At 39.0% G+C, this 16515-nt stretch overlaps 1 protein-coding gene across 2 annotated transcripts; it reads left to right on the top strand.

Annotated features, from left to right (window-relative positions):
- The first annotated feature begins 5644 nt into the window (after positions 1-5644).
- LOC130979384 (uncharacterized) lies at positions 5645-9440 on the top strand. 2 transcript variants are annotated; one of them, XM_057902816.1, is made up of 6 exons: positions 5645-6020; positions 6550-6717; positions 7664-7880; positions 8160-8342; positions 8738-8997; positions 9082-9440. In XM_057902816.1, exons 1-6 carry the CDS (start codon positions 5754-5756, stop codon positions 9259-9261), a joined length of 1275 nt encoding a protein of 424 aa, XP_057758799.1. In that variant the 5' UTR covers positions 5645-5753; the 3' UTR covers positions 9262-9440. The 2 variants fall into 2 exon arrangements, with proteins under 2 accessions (XP_057758799.1, XP_057758798.1); XM_057902815.1 differs by having other exon boundaries at positions 5646-6020; positions 8151-8342.
- The last annotated feature ends 7075 nt before the right edge of the window (positions 9441-16515 follow it).

The following is a 16515-nucleotide window of genomic DNA, read 5'->3' on the forward strand; positions in this document are numbered from 1 at the left end:
ACTCCGCCATTTTGACCAACCTGCTTGGATCCTATGATTTACATCCTGTTCAATCTCTCCATTATCCTGTATGATGCACCCAAGATACTTAAAACTTTTAACATTTCGTAGGATGTTTTCTCCAATCTTCACCTCTATATTGGAGTTTTCCCTTCTCAGACTGAATTTACATTCCATATATTCCGTCTTGTTACGGCTTATGCGCAAACCATACACTTCTAGAGCTTCTCTCCATAACTCCAACTTCTTATTTAGGTCTTCCCTTGACTCTCCCATAAGGACGATATCATCGGCAAAAAGCATGCACCATGGCACAGGCTCTTGGATGTGCTCTGTGAGTACTTCCAAGACTAATGTGAAAAGATATGGACTTAAGGATGATCCCTGGTGTAATCCTATACCAATAGGGAATTCCTCTGTCACACCACCTTGAGTCTTCACACTAGTTGTGGCCCCATCATACATGTCTTTGATTGCCCGAATATATGCGATCCTTACTCTCCTCTTTTCTAAAACCTTCCATAAGACCTCCCTTGGTACCTTATCATACGCTTTTTCCAAATCAATAAACACCATGTGCAGATCCCTTTTATTACTACGATACCTCTCCATCATCCTTCTTAATAGGTATATCGCTTCAGTGGTAGATCTGCCTGGCATAAATCCAAATTGGTTCTCTGTTACTTGTGTCTCTTTTCTCAACCTCCGTTCTATCACCCTTTCCCATAACTTCATAGTATGACTCATAAGCTTAATCCCTCTATAGTTTCCGCAACTTTGTATATCCCCCTTATTCTTGTAGATAGGTACCAAGGTGCTCTTTCTCCACTCATCAGGCATCTTCTTTGACCTTAAAATCTCATTAAAAAGCTTGGTTAACCAGTTGATGCCTTTTCCTCCAAGACCCTTCCAAACCTCAATCGGGATATTATCAGGTCCTACTGCCCTGCCATTTTTCATCTGCTTTAGAGCCTCTTTTACCTCGAAGTCTCGAATCCTTCGATAGTAGTCAAAGTTTTGATCTTCTTCCCTTTTGCATAATCGACCAAGGCTCGGAAGAGTCTTCTGTCCCTCATTAAATAACTCGTAGAAGTAGCTCTTCCACCTTTCATTAATCTTCTCCTCTTGAGCCAACACCTCTCCATCCTTATCCTTTATGCACTTAACCTGATCCAAATCTCTCGTTCTTCTTTCCCGACTCTTTGCGATTCTATATATACATTTTTCTCCTTCTTTCGTGCCCAAAGACTGGTAGAGACCCTCATATGCTCTTGTCCTTGCTTCACTTACAGCCACTTTTGTCTCTTTCTTAACCGCCTTATATTTTTCCCAGTTATCTGCATTGCGGTATAAAGACCACTCTTTAAAGCATTCCCTTTTTATCTTTATCTTTTCTTGTATACTCGCATTCCACCACCAGGACTCCTTGTCTCTTGGTCCTATTCCTTTAGATTCACCAAAATTTTCTTTTGCTGTTCTTCTAATAACTTCTGCCATCTCCCTCCACATCTCTTCCGCGCTTCCATTCCCATCCCACTTTGCCTCTTCTCCTACCTGTCTTAGGAAGCTTCTTTGTTCCTCACCTTTCATCCGCCACCACCTCGTCCTTGGGTTCTTCGTATGATGTCTTTTCCTCAACTTTTGCTCAACGCGAAAATCCATGACGAGCACCCTATGTTGTGTTGTCAAACTCTCTCCCGGGATAATTTTACAGTTAATGCAAAATTTCTGGTCGACTCTCCTCAACAAGAAGAAGTCGATTTGAGAGCTTGTCATGCCACTCTTATAGGTTATAAGATGTTCGTCTCTCTTTTTAAAACATGTATTTGCGATGAGAAGATCAAAAGTTGAGGAAAAGTCCAAAATAGTTTTACCCTCGGCATTGATCACCCCGAAACCATGGCCTCCGTGAATACTCCCATATCCAGTCACTTCTCTCCCAACATGGCCATTTAAATCTCCTCCAAAGAAAATCTTATCTCCCAAAGGTATGCCTTGAACCAAACTCTCTAGATCCTCCCAAAACCTTATCTTGTGTTGTTCGTCCGAACCCACTTGCGGTGCATAGGCGCTAATCACATGGAAAGCACCTCCCTCCACCACAAGTTTGATAGAGATGATCCGATCTCCCACCCTCTTGACATCCACTACGTCCTTCTTCCACTGCTTATCCACAATTATTCCAACCCCATTCCTATTTTTCACCTTTCCTGTATACCAAAGTTTGAAACCAGAAGTATCCAACTCCCTAGCCTTTGCACCAACCCATTTCGTTTCTTGTAGGCACATAATGTTAATCTTCCTCCTTGTCATGGTGTCCACCACCTCCATGGACTTTCCTGTTAGAGTGCCTATGTTCCATGTCCCGAATCTCAACCTTCTGTCGCTTCGACCTTTATCTTTTCCTTTGTGAACTAGCTTATTTACCCTCGTCCGTTCACGAAAACGCGAGAACCCTTGCTCATTTAACACTACATCCGGGCACCGATGCAGCGGCTCTTGCTTCGACACCGTACTCGAGCCATACGGCGCGTTGCTTCCGGGCAACGACCTAGCTTTAGCGCAATAATGTCTAAAAAAATATGAAAGAATATTAAATATTAAAAATATATTCTCAAAAAGTAGATTGAATTTTGTTATGACAAAAATATTCTAACAAATTTTTTTTAAATATGTAAAAAGTATTAAATATTAAAAATATCCTCAAAAAGTAGATTGAGCTTTGATATGATATTTTTTAAGTTTACAACAACAACAATAAAAAAGTTTTGTCTCATTAGGTGGGGTTGGCTACATGAATCAAATGACGTCATTGAGCTCTGTTGTGTATCATGTCTATAGAGAGACTGTTTATATGTAGATTTCGTTTGACCACCTCATGGATGGTCTATAAACCGTTTATATGTAGATCTCGTTTGACCACCTCATGGATGGTCTTCTTAGATCTTCCTTTGCCTTTCACTCCTTATTCATCTTCCATCTCATCCACCCTCCTAACTGGGTGTTCTGTCGGTCTTCTTCTCACATGTCCAAACCACCTGAGACGCGATTATACCATCTTTTTCACAATGGGTGCTACTCCAACTCTCTTCCTTATATCTTCGTTTCTTATTTTATACAATCACGTATGACCACTCATCCATCTCAACATCTTCATCTCTGCCACACTTAACTTATGTTCGTACTCCCCTTTGTCTGCCCAACACTCCATACCATAAAGTATAGCCGATCTTATAGTAGCGCAATAGAATTTACCTTTAAGTTTTAAAGGCACTTTTTTGTCACATATAAAATCAGATGCACTCCACCATTTTGACCAACCTGCTTGGATTCTATGATTTACATCATATTCAATCTTTCTATTATCTTGTATGATGCACCCAAGATACTTAAAACTTTTAACTTTTCGTAAGATGTTTTCTCCAATCTTCATCTCTATATTAGGATTTTCTCTTCTCAGACCGAACTTACATTCCATATATTCCGTCTTGCTACAGCTTATACGCAAACCATACACTTCTAGAGCTTCTCTCCATAAGTCCAACTTCTTATTTAGGTCTTCCCTCGACTCTCCCATAAGAAAGATATCATCAACAAAAAGCATACACCATGGCACAGGCTCTTGGATGTGCTCTGTGAGTACTTCTAAAACTAATGTGAAAAGGTATGGAGCTAAAGAGTATCCTTGGTGTAATCCTATACCAATAGAAAATTCCTCTGTCACACCACCTCGAGTCTTCACATTAGTTGTGGCCCCATCAAACATGTCTTTAATTGCACGAATATATACGATCCTTATTCTCTTCTTTTCTAAAACCTTCCATAAGACCTCCATTGGTACCCTATCATACGATTTTTCCAAATCAATAAACATCATATGTAGATCCCCTTTATTACTACGATACCCCTCCATCATCCTTCTTAACAGGTATATCGCTTCGTTGGTGAATTTGCCTGGCATAAATCCAATTTGGTTCTCTGTTACTTATGTCTCTTTTCTCAACCTCCGTTCTATCATCCTTTTCCATAACTTCACGGTATGGCTCATGAGCTTGATCCCTCAATAGTTTTCGGAAATTTGTATATCTCCCTTATTCTTGTAGATAGGTATCAAGGTGCTCTTTCTCCACTCATCAGACATCTTCTTTGACCTTAAAATCTCATTGAAAAACTTGGTTAACCAATTGATGCATTTTCCTCCAAGATCCTTCCAAACCTCAATCAGGATATTATCAGGTTCTACTGCCCTACCAATTTTCATCTTCTTTAGAGTCTCTTTTACCTCGAAGCCTCGAATCATTCGATAGTAGTCAAAGTTTTGATCTCATTCCCTTGTGCATAACCGACCAAGGCTCGGAAGAGTCTTATGTCTTTCATTAAATAACTCATAGAAGTAGCTCTTTCACCTTTCATTAATCTTATCCTCTTGAGCCAACACCTCTCCATCCTTATCCTTTATGCACTTAACCTGATCCAAATCTCTCGTTCTTCTTTCACGGCTCTTTACGATTCTATATATACCTTGTTCTCTTTCTTTCGTTCCCAAAGACTGGTAGAGACCCTAATATGCTTTTGTTAGTGCTTCACTTTTATCCACTTTTGTCTCTTTCTTAGTCGTCTTATTTGTGACGCAATGCAGATAATTGAAAAAATATAACGCGAGTGGTAGTGGTGGAGAAAAGGGTAGTTTAGAAATTTTATTTAATTTGTTAGGGTTTGGATAATTTTGCTTGCAAAATCCATTTTTTGTGGATACAAATGATAATTTTCGTCTTCTATGGGTAAATATGTCAGCATCTTCAACTTTTATGGATAGAAATGGTAGTTTACTCTTTGAAATAATTAATTGTATGAATGGAATAAATTTTGTGTTCTTTATTATTTTTATCTTTGTGATTTTTTTTATTTGTCTTTTTTATTTGTTTATTAGACACAATTTTAACATTTTAATTTTTAATAATAATAAAATTACAAATCAAATATTTTTTAATCTAATTTAATTTGAACATTAATGTGAGAATTAATTTTTTTTTAAATTAAAAATTATATTTTTATTGTATTTTAAATCAAAGAAAAAAAATTCTTGCGACAGTCCTATTAAGTATTAAAAACTTGAGAGCATGTGACTAAGGTTAAAAAATTTTGATATGGTAGTAGAATGAGTGTTATACTTTAACGTGGTGATTTGTGGTGTTTTTCAAAATTATGGGAATACACAAATCGGACTCATCGATTTGTGTTGAAAAAATTTTAAAAATTTGGAATACACAAATCGGACCCACCAATTTGTGTTGAAAAAATTAAAAAAATTTGGAGTACACAAATCGGACCCTCCGATTTGTGTACTCCAAATTTTTTTAATTTTTTCAACACAAATCGGACGGTCCGAGTACAGAAATCGGACGGTCTGATTTGTGTACCTAAAAATCGGACAGTCTGATTTCTGTACCTCTTAAAAATTGGACGGTCCGATTTATACTCCGTACATTAAATCATCCCACATTTAAAAAAAATCACAATATATCACAATTAAAAAAAACACCATTATTAATCCAATACTAAAAATAAAAAAATGTGCGATTAACATCCAATTTTAAAAACCTCAAGTAAATTACTCATCTTTAAAGATGCGCCCGTATTTAAAATTCGGGCGATTTTGGTAATTTGCCTGGAACAAATCGATTGATTGCAGCCTCCCTAAGGTAAAAGAGAAAGGAAGAGACTTGCCACTTGCGAACACCCAAAAAATTGAAATGGCAGAGAGTCGTTATGATTCGGATTCGGGAACATTGCTGGAAACCCTAAGAAGAAGGGGTTGGTGCCTGCAAGAAAATGATCAATTGAAGGCCACCGTCATGATTCAACGGGCGCTGGCCCATGACACTTCAATGGTCGTCGATTCCGTCGAGTCGGAGCTCCTTAATGCCGACCTTAGATCCATCGGAGCTAAGTCCTTGCCCGAACCTTCTGTTCTTCGTAGCTCTCCTTCTTCATATCTTCATGGTCCCAAAGTCCTTCAGGCATGGAAACTGTCTCTTTGTTCCCTTAAATATTTACTTTTTCTTTTTTTCTGCAAGTCATTCTTTTTGTAGCTTATAATTATGGTTTGATACCAAATGAGGTTCGTTAATGGGATAAGTATTATGGTCCGTATTCAGTGGTCTAGGGTTCCTGAGAATGTCAAAAATCCTGGTAGGACTGCCCTATATGAGAATTGAGAAATGTTAGGGCCAACACTTTTTATTAATATCACTTTGGGCCACCACTTTAGTTTTATAATATTAGGGTTTAGGATTTAGAATTTAAATATAAAAATACCTTTGTTGACAAGTATTAGCCAAAAAAGTAATGAATTTTGTTGGTCATGTAGCATTGCTCATGAGAATTTATATAGTTTGGAGCCACACTAATGGGTTCCTGGTAATAGGACCTGGATGCGGTTCAAACACCAAATGGTTTGATTTGCTGCTTCCTTAATATACCTTTGTGCCATTTTAATTATTCTTGTTTTAAAGGAAATGGTGACCGAGTGTTTGTTAGTTTTAGCAGATATCTTCAGTGAGGGACATTTCTAAGAGCAGTGTGGATGACGTAACAAGAAATTCTGGTAGCCGGAGACTTCTTAGGTTGTGTCTCACTGATGGGCACTTCGAGATAATTGGTATTGAATATTCTCACATCCCGTCTATACCTGACAATGTGGCTCCTGGTACTAAGGTAATGCTTTATTTGATTTCTCTTTGTTTATTTCTTTGCTATGGGATAATTACAGAGGGCATAGTTTCTGTTACAATTAGTATTTGAATTTAATTTTGATACTGAGTGTAAAACAATTTTACACATGCATCCAATTACATGACAGTATGTTAGCAAAGATAAACTATCTTTGACATTGACTGCGGGAATAGTCATCGAAAAGAACGGATGTGATTTAGACATAAATTTTACACGGTTAGTGCATCAAAACTAAACTTACTATTTTTAAAAAATTTATATTTTAAAGATCAGTACATTGATTAGTGTATTTTATATACTGTTTAAAACTTTAAATGCCTTGTAGTGAAGTAATTCTAAATCCAGAATCTGAATGAATCAGTTCTTCTTGAGGACCATGTACACTATTTTTATTTTGCCTAGAGTTTAGGATTTAGGGTATAGAGAGAGGGGTCTTGGAAGGAATTGAGGGAGAGGGAGAGGAATAGGAAAGAGAATTAAGTGTCCTCTAGTGGTAACTGAGGGAATACTTGTATAGAGTGCAAGAATGTGCAAGGTTAGGGAAATTAGCAGAATCATGGAAGAGCTCGGACCGTCAAAAGCTCAGGGAGTTTCCTTCTTTCTTTTGTTTTTGATATTGTGCTTCTTGATTGCTATAGCTTATTGGTATCCATTCAGGTTATATCAATATGCTAGTTATTCCTTCAATTTCTGCTCGTAAACCTGTTTCTATCAAAGACCTAGCTGTATACATAATACTCAGATTAGACAGGAGAGAAAGAAAGGGTTCCCATATATGAGGGTGCTCACAAAAACTAACGCTTCCAAATGTACCCAAATCACCTCTATATACTTCCTTATCTCTTTCTTTCTATATATCTTTATTCTTATATGTGTATTCCTAAATCAGCATTATGTAATACGATACTATTTTATTGCCATTGGACAGATCTGTTTGGAAAACAAAGTTGCAGTTCATAATGGTATAGCTTGCTTAAATCCTAAAGTATTGACTGTTTTAGGAGGCGTTGTGCAATCACTCTATGAAGAGTGGCAGATGAACCAAAAATATTCAGGATTTTCCCGATCATCTCTCAGACATCTAGAGGATCATGACGCAGGTGGACCTCCTCCATTTGTGAAGCTGCAGGTTGGATCTTCCTCAGGTCAAAATGGGAATCTTTTTGTATTTCTTTCCTTTTTCTTGCTAGTTATACCAAACCAAGAACTATCAGAAATGGTGGTAGGATCAATGGCACAAAAGTTTGTCTTTCAACTTTTAACCTTTTATTAATTTCATTTGATGCTAAATGAAGATTGATATGAATGACTATGTTACAGTTTGACTTTAAACACCAAATGCATTCCTTGCAATTGAAATTTCAAAACTCACAAATTGTTTTTGTGGAATTGACAAAGATAGTGATATTGGGCAGGCTATGCAGATTATAAGTCTAGTAGTAGTAAGCCCACTGCTGTGGTTGCTGAAGCTAAGATGAAGGCAACTGATTCACACCGAGGCCATACTCAGAAAGCAGATATCTCCTCCGATGTAAATTTAAAACCCAAATTGCCCTCAGAAAAAGCTGTGGACAAGCCTAGTACTTCAGAACCAAGACCCAGAGAAGGTGTTTTTGTCTGATCCTTTTTCTAATTACTTCTTGTGTCTATGATAGAGCTAAAGTTCAGAACAGGAAAAATTTATGAGGTTTTATATTGTTTGCCTTTAGTTTTCTTTTAGTCTGTTAGTTGAAACATGGAATGCCATCAGTTTCTCAATTCATTGAGGAATGTCAACATTATAAACTTGTTATTGGAGACCATATACAAATGACATGGTTTAACAAGTTGACTTTCCACATCTGTGACTATATATGTGTATAGACTTGACAGTGTTTCGGAATGTACTGATGAATTGTAGCTTCAATATGAAAACCATGTCTTGTTTAGCATTTAAATAAGACATAATTGCCTGTACCACATTGTTTCTCATGTTTTTCGCGATATTGACCCCTTCCTACAGCTGTGGAACCTGTTCCTGTGCAAAATCAAGCTGCTGCCCAAAAATTACTTCAGAAACTAAATCAGGAAAACTGCCGTTTTAAGGGTCGGAAACATAGAGGGAAAGGGAAAGAAGAAGATCCGGTTGTATATACTCTTGAAGAATATGAAACTAGAAAAGCCCAGGCAAAGCCATTGAAGAAAGACGAGGTGTCGGACATTAGTCGTGATGGCCAGCTTGCTAGGCAGCTTCAGAATCAATTTAACCTTGAAGATTGTTCGGTCAGTAGCTTAATCCCTTTAGTCTTCTCTTTTTTTCTTTCTGTATTCACTGTACCTGTTCCAATCCATCAGCTACTTGATTAGGTACAAGGGGATCCCCATGAAGCTGAGGTGCAAGACATTAGAATGAGCATGTTCACATATGAAAGGGATTATGGTGGCAGCCATCAAACATCACATGGAGGAAGGGGAAGGGGAAGGGGAAGGGGTAGGGGTAGGGGTAGGGGTAGGGGAAGAGGAAGAGGTAGGGGAAGATATGGTTAGGTGGCTATCTTGCTCATCTTGTTTGCATAGTAGATATTTTCTGTTTTCCTTTTGGTTTTCTTTTTGTTCCAATTATGACAATGATCTTGATTTTATCTCCTGGCTACGTTTTTATACATGCTCAAGCGGAATTTGAGTTCATCATTCATGTAGGTATAGTGAATTTGAGCCTTTCCTAATCTCTTCCAATGGCTTCAATTTTCAAAATAGAGATAAAGTGATAAACACGGACATTCAAAATAAATATTCTCTTAGGCTCTTCAAAGTTCAAACATTGTGGATACAGTCGCGGTCGAAGATACAAAGATCTTGTGAAAGAATTTTTGGATGCAAATACTGAAGCTCAAAATAAGAAAATAATAGTCGAGTCTCTCATGAATGATTTCTTTCACAATCAGACGAGGGGGATATTTGCTATTATTCAACAGTATTACTGAAAAAAAAAAAAAACAATTTCATAAATGAATGAGGCAATAATGCTTATAAAAGTTGTGACCAAGACATGTACTTTCTGCTTCGGTTCGTGCATCTAAACAAGCCTATGGCTCCAAATTTTTGTTCCTTTCTAAACAACCCATTAAACATTTTCATTAGACATTTCCTCAACTGAATCATCTCTGCTATTGTAGTGTTGCATCCACCAAAGATTTGAGGTGATAGAAGTCTCGAGTCGTGCTTTTAATCCACGGGGCAAGGATTGAGTAGTTTCAACGGACCGTGCTTTGCATGCATAGGCTGGGTTTAGTGTTTTTCACGGCCGTGCTCGGTGGTGTGTGATTGTGTCCACAGGGCATAATGTGTCCACGAGCTGTGCTTAGTTTCAAGGTCGGGTTTGTGCAAAGCACGGATGGAGGTGGTGGTGCTACGGTAAACTACAACTCTACAAGGTTAGTGCTATTCTTTGCCCTCCACAGAAAATGCCTATTACTTTTGGATGATCTTTTTTATTTGAAAAAAGAACTGTTTGTGAGTAATTGACTATCATTTTGCTTGTTTAGCTTGGTTGCACGTTGCTCGATTAAGTTTAATAATGTTATTTTGTTGAACCAAATGCTTGTGTGCTATTGAATTTTTGTTAGTGTAATGGTTGGTAGTTGTTTCGAGGGTTACCTGAAACGGTGATTTGGGCCAGACTCCTTATGAGGCAGCGTCCGACTTGTGTTGGCGTCGAGATGCCGTCGTCCGAGTTCCTCGTGAGAATGTGCGGGTGATACCTGCAAGAGATTCCGATACTTAAGTTAGCAAAGGCTTTAGGCAGGTTTTTAGTAGAATGGGACGTGAATATATTTGAGGGGTGTCAGTGTATTTATAGTAGAAAGATAATCACATTTTTGGAGTAGTTCCACCTTTGTTAGTGGATAACCGTTCCCTTTATCTTGCGAGTTTGTTGGGATCTATCTTCTAGGTGAGATAGAGATAGCAGGAGAGGTTTTGGGGAGGTAGTTACTTATTTAGATAAGTAAGGTTGGACATCTTTGTCGCACCCGACCTCTCCCAACCTCTTAGGAGGTCGGGTAAGTGGAAGAGGCCACCTTCGAGTGGCCTTTATCTTTAATCGGTCAGGGTATGAACAGTGTCCCTGCTTGAATCCGAGCTTTCATAAGGTTGGACCCAAGCATTCGTGGCTTCAGTCTCTATTGTCGGGTACGCCACCTTCAAGAGGTCGGGTACGCGACGTGTTTTGAAATTTTGAAACATTGCCACTTTAATGATATGGCGAACGTTGCGTGGCAGTTTCCTAGGGATCCGCACATGGCTTTAAAGAGGATGTGCAAAATGTCTTTTTTGTCCCTTGTTTCTTATAAAAGCTTCGCCCCTTTCTTCTTCCCTTTTTTCCATTTCTGAAAAACGCTTATTTTGCTTTGTTTCCTTCATAAAAAACCCCTTTGCCTTTTTTCCTTTGTTCTTACTTTGTTACTGCATTCCAGTTCCAGATTTCTTTATCGTGAATCTGTCGAAGGTTTCGTTTTACATTTTCGAAGAGAATGTTTGTGTTTCTTGCTGCTTGACGTGCCCTTCTACTTCCTAAGGCTGATGCTTTTGCCCGTTTTTCTCGTTATGATTGCTTAGGGTAGTACTTGTAACTCCTAGTTTTGAGTGATACCTTGAGTAATGATTTTGAAATGTTGAAGGGGACCTTTGCTTTTCCTTTTTCATTGTCGATACTTGCTGTGTCTTTGAAGTTTATTGAAAACTGTTGCTGTTTTGCTGCTATGGACTATATATGGCGTTGTCTCCAAATAGTGTTGTTGTAGTTCAGAAGTGACGCCATTTCTAATTCTTGAATTTGGTTGTGAAAAAACCTTTTGAAATTGAATTTTTCACACTGTTTGTTGAAAATCCGATTTCTTTGTTTGGTGTCCGACTTCTTTGTAACAATTTGTTTGTTGTATTTGTAGGTATACCTTTTATGTTTTTCTCTATAATTTACAATATGTTGACCAAAGTTCCCTCTCACTTAACCTGGGTAGATATTTCTGTCATTACTCATGTCCCGTTATTGATAGAGAATATGCTGAAACCTTCCGTATGCACCATAGGTTGTGTGAAAACCAAGAAGATGAGCGAAATTATGAGATATTGGTAGCTAACCTCGAGAAAAGGGTATATTTTTTTTCATTGGATAGGTCGGAACACCCTTTCTTTTACGACTATGACTGCTTTTTCACTAAGCTAGACGTTAGGCTTTCTTTTTCCGACTTTGAAATCAATGTCCTCTGGACTTATGTTGCTCTTTTCCAACTTCACCCTAACTCGTGGACTTTTTTGAAAATATACCAACTTTGTCGAGAACTTGATGTCCGACCTTCCCTAAAAGTTTTCTTTTACCTCTTTGTTTTAACCAAACCTTTTGGTTCCAAAAAGATAGGTGGGCTATCCTTTCGTATTGTTCAGGGTAGGAAGATTTTTTCCATTTTTGACGAGTCCTTCCATAATTTAAAAAATTACTTTTTCAAAATCCGAGCTGTTGAGGATGTCCGACCTTTCTTCGTCGACGAGAACGATGAACCCTGTTTTTCGTTCTATTGGGCAGAGAAACCAGTATTAGCCAAGTATAATGTAGATGATTTAGATGACCTCAATAAGAGTGTAATTGGTTTGTTTCAAGAGTGTTAGGGTCAGACTCCTTATTTGGACACCAAAAAATTCTAAGGAAATCCCAGTCAACTTGGGTCCAAGCTTGGTAGCTCTCTTTCCTTTTTGCTTATGAATTTTGGTTGTAAATTTGTGTTGACGACTAATGTGTCTTTATTTTGGTGTTGCAGAAAGAATGACTCCTAAATCTGCTGCCCTGAAAACATTTCAGGCCACCAGAAAGAACGTTATGGCTCGGGGTATTCAATTAAAGGAAGCTGGTGATACTTCTGCCTGACCTTCGCCAACAAAGTCGAAGTCGGGTACTTCATCCTCTCGAAAGGTTATACATGTCCCTTTGTTTGGACCGATTCCTCTCCTTTCTACCTCGGACAGTATTGCAGTCCGTCCTCCTCCTTCTTCTTCCTCCAAACCAAATCCTAAATGACAAAAGACTGTTGAGTTGGAAAGCATATACGACAAGGGTTTTGATGGACTTGCCTGGAGTGAGAAGAACATTCTTCCTTATAGCCACATTAGCATGGACGATGTGTCCATCAAAAACCACCTTCAGCTCCTGGCCGAGGTGGAATTCGGACGGCAGGTGCATGTGCTGCTTTGGCCATGGAGTTGGAGAAGACTTCTCTTAGTGCCACTCACAGCTCTTTGGTGGCTTCTCAGGCTGAGGTGGCTTCTTTGAAGGAGACAAAAAGGGGGCTTGAGGCAGAGAGGAATGTACTGGTATCCGACTTGGGTAAAGCTCGGGCCAAGGTAAAATAGGCGGAGGCGGTCTTGGCTATGTTGGGGGTTTGCGGAAGAAGGCGGGAGAGAGCTATACCCAAGTCTTCGGGGAGAGGCTCGACTTTGTAGATGAGCTGGCTAAGGCTCAGGACAAATATGCAGAGCTCGAGGAATCTATGGTCTGAGGGAATAGATGAGATGTTTGCAAATTTGAAGGCCCAGTTCCAAATCGTTGCTCCCCGAGGCGGACCATTCCCTGATCAGCCAGGATAACATCGTAGTAGATGCGAAGATCATCCTGGTTCCCGAGGAAGATGAGGAGGTTTCCTTGCCTGACCCGAAAACTTCAGGGCCAGAGGTCGGTCAGACTTCCCAGAATCTCAAGGTTCTTCCCCAGATCATTAGTGCCAAGTTCCCTCCTTCTCTGACCAGCCCTATTCCAGCTGTGCCAGTTTCTGAGTATGACTCAATCCCTTTCGTCTGAGCCGAGGATGTTGTTACTAGCGACGAGCTCAATCCTTTGTAGTTTTCTTTAATTTTCATGTCTTGAATGGCCTGATATATGGGTCTTTTGATGAACATTTTTTTGTAGTTATCTGAACAGTTTTACTTTTTTAGATATAGTTTGAACAACTTTTGGAATTTTACTTTAAGAACCTTTCTCCATTTTGATAATGACTATAGGTTTTAAGCAATTGCTTCTTGTTGAATTAGATCTTAGCCTATACAACTGCTTAGTTGCAAATCGTGTTTTGCCAACTTTTAATGTTGTTTTCTTGCTAAGTTAAAAATGATGTCAGCGAAGTAGGGTAATATATTGATTTCCTTCGTAAGTTCCGACTTCATGTAGTCGGACTTTGTCAAGTTACTTTTACACTTTATTTTTATTCCGCCTTGATTTTGAGGTCGGTTTTACGAATTGTTTATATAACTTCTTACATTAATTTGTACCTCATCGCTTCATCTTGTCAACCATTCTAAGTCAGGCAATTATTTTCGCAGTTTGTTGAGTTTAAATTAATGCATTTTCATAGGAAACTTTTTAAGAAAGAAGTGAATTTATCATTGATAAATAAAAAAAATGTCTGTACATAAATTTGCTTCTACGGATTTTGACGACCCTTAGCCCTTGTTATGGTGTCTCGTTAAAACCCCTTTAGAAAATATCCTTCTTGGAAAAAAAAATCTTAAGGTTGAAAAAAAGAGTACAACAGGGAACAAGGTGCACTACCGAACTGTAGTACTTTTTTAGGTTACATGCATACCACAACTTCGGGAGTTTCCTTCCTTATAGGTCGGACACTTTGTAGTAACCTTTTCTTAATACTTTAACAATCTTGTAGGGTCATTTTCAGTTTGCAGCAAAATTTTCTTCGCCCGACTTCTAAATTCTGATGTCATTTCAGATCAGTACAAAGTCGTTTGTGATGAAGCTTCTTTTGATCACCTTCTGATTATACCTTAGGGCCATCCTTTTTTTTATGCTTCCTCTTTGATCCGAGCTTGTTCTTAGACTTCTGGGAGGAGGTCGAGCTTCTTTTTGTGCTTGGGTATTGACCCCTTCATTGTAGAATATAACTCTTGGTGTTTCTTCAGCGATTTCTATAGGAATCATGACTTCTATTCCGTAAGTAAGTCAGAAAGGTGACTCCCCCGTTGTGGAATGAGGGGTTGTCCGATATGCCCATAAGACTTGAGGAAGCTCGTCTGCCCATGTCCCCTTTGTGTCTTATAGTCAGCGCTTCAGTCCAGTCAATATGACTTTGTTTGCAACTTTAACTTGTCCATTGGCCTGGGAATATTCTACTTCTACCAATGTGAATTGGTGCCTTATTTTGAGGCTGACCACTAAATTTCTGAAGGTCGATTCGGTAAACTGAGTTCTATTGTCTGTGGTGATGGAGTGGAAAACTCCAAACCTTGTGACGATATTTTTGTAGAGAAGCTTCCGACTTTGCTGAGCTGTGATGGTCGGTAAGGGTTCTGCCTCGATCCATTTAGTAAGATAGTCAGTCCCTACTATGAGATATTTTACTTGTCTCGGAAGTTGAGGGAATGGTTCGAGGAGATTGAGACTCCATTTGGCAAATTGCCATGGTGAGGTGATGCTGATAAACTCTTTGGGAGGTGTAACATGGAAGTTGCCATGCTTCTGGCAAGGCAGGCATTTTTTTGACAAACTCGACCCCTTTTTTTCTAAAGGTCGGCCAGAAGAAACCGGCTCAGATCACTTTCTTGGCTAGTGAGCGGGCTCCCAAGTAGTTTCCACAAATGCCATTATGTACTTTCTCTAAGACCTCCTTAGTATTAGAGGTTGGAACGCACTTTAGGAGAGGTGTTGATAACCCTCTTTTGTATAGAACATTGTGTACTAAGGTATAATTTTGTGCTTCCCTTATGAGCCTTCCACCCTCTATCAAATTTAAGACAATTGATTATAGGGGTCATCCATCCTAAATTTTGGTTGGATATGGCCATTATGCTCGAGTTGTCATCTTCCTTTGATACTAATGGTGTGTGGAGAGTTTTCTGGATGTGGCTTCTATTGTTGTCCCCTGACTTGGTGCTGGCTAGCTTGGAAAGGACATCTGCTCGGGCATTTGACTCCAGAGTTTGTGTCAGACCTCTCCTTATGAGAATTGTGCTAGCTATTTCTGTGCTTCATCTATGTATTTCTACATGTTAGGGTCTTTGGCTTGATAATTATCATTAATCTGTGAAGCTACCACTTGAGGATCACTAAACACTATCAACCTTTGTGTCCCCACTTCTTTAGCTAGCTTCAAGTCAGCAAGCAAGGCTTCATATTCTGCTTGGTTATTAAAAGTAGGAAACTCGAACCTTAACGAGAGTTTTATCCGAGTTCCTTGCTCACTTTCCAGGATAACACTTGTTGCACTACCAGCTTTATTGGATGATCCATCCACGTATAAGCTCCACGTTGTCGGGTATCCATGACTTTCAGTGTATTCAGCCACAAAGTCGGCGAGGTACTGGGATTTGTTTGTTTTCTGAGCTTCATATTTCAAATCGAACTTGGACAGTTCTACAGCCCATTGCAGCATCTTTGTTTCCAGGTCCGTGTTTTGCAGAATGTGCTTCATTGGTTGGTTAGTGCGGACCTCTATAGTGTGAGCCTAGAAATAAGGTCAGAGCCTTCGGGAGGTAAGGATAAGAGTATACGCAAATTTTTTCATCTTTTGATAGTTCAACTCTGCTCCTTGTAAGGCTTTACTGATAAAGTAAATAGGTTGTTGTCCATTCTCATCTTCTCTCCCACGATAGGTTGGGTGAGTATGGGAGTTGGCCCAAAAATTTCTTAAAGCCTTGAAAGATTCATTCGCACTCCTGGGTCCATTCAAATTGCTTCCCTTTTCTGAGGATTGAATATAATGGTACGGACTTCAACACATCCTGCCAAAAATCTGGATAGTGCTG

This window comes from Arachis stenosperma, chromosome 5 (genome assembly GCF_014773155.1).
Source record: "Arachis stenosperma cultivar V10309 chromosome 5, arast.V10309.gnm1.PFL2, whole genome shotgun sequence".
NCBI classification, from domain to species: domain Eukaryota; kingdom Viridiplantae; phylum Streptophyta; class Magnoliopsida; order Fabales; family Fabaceae; genus Arachis; species Arachis stenosperma.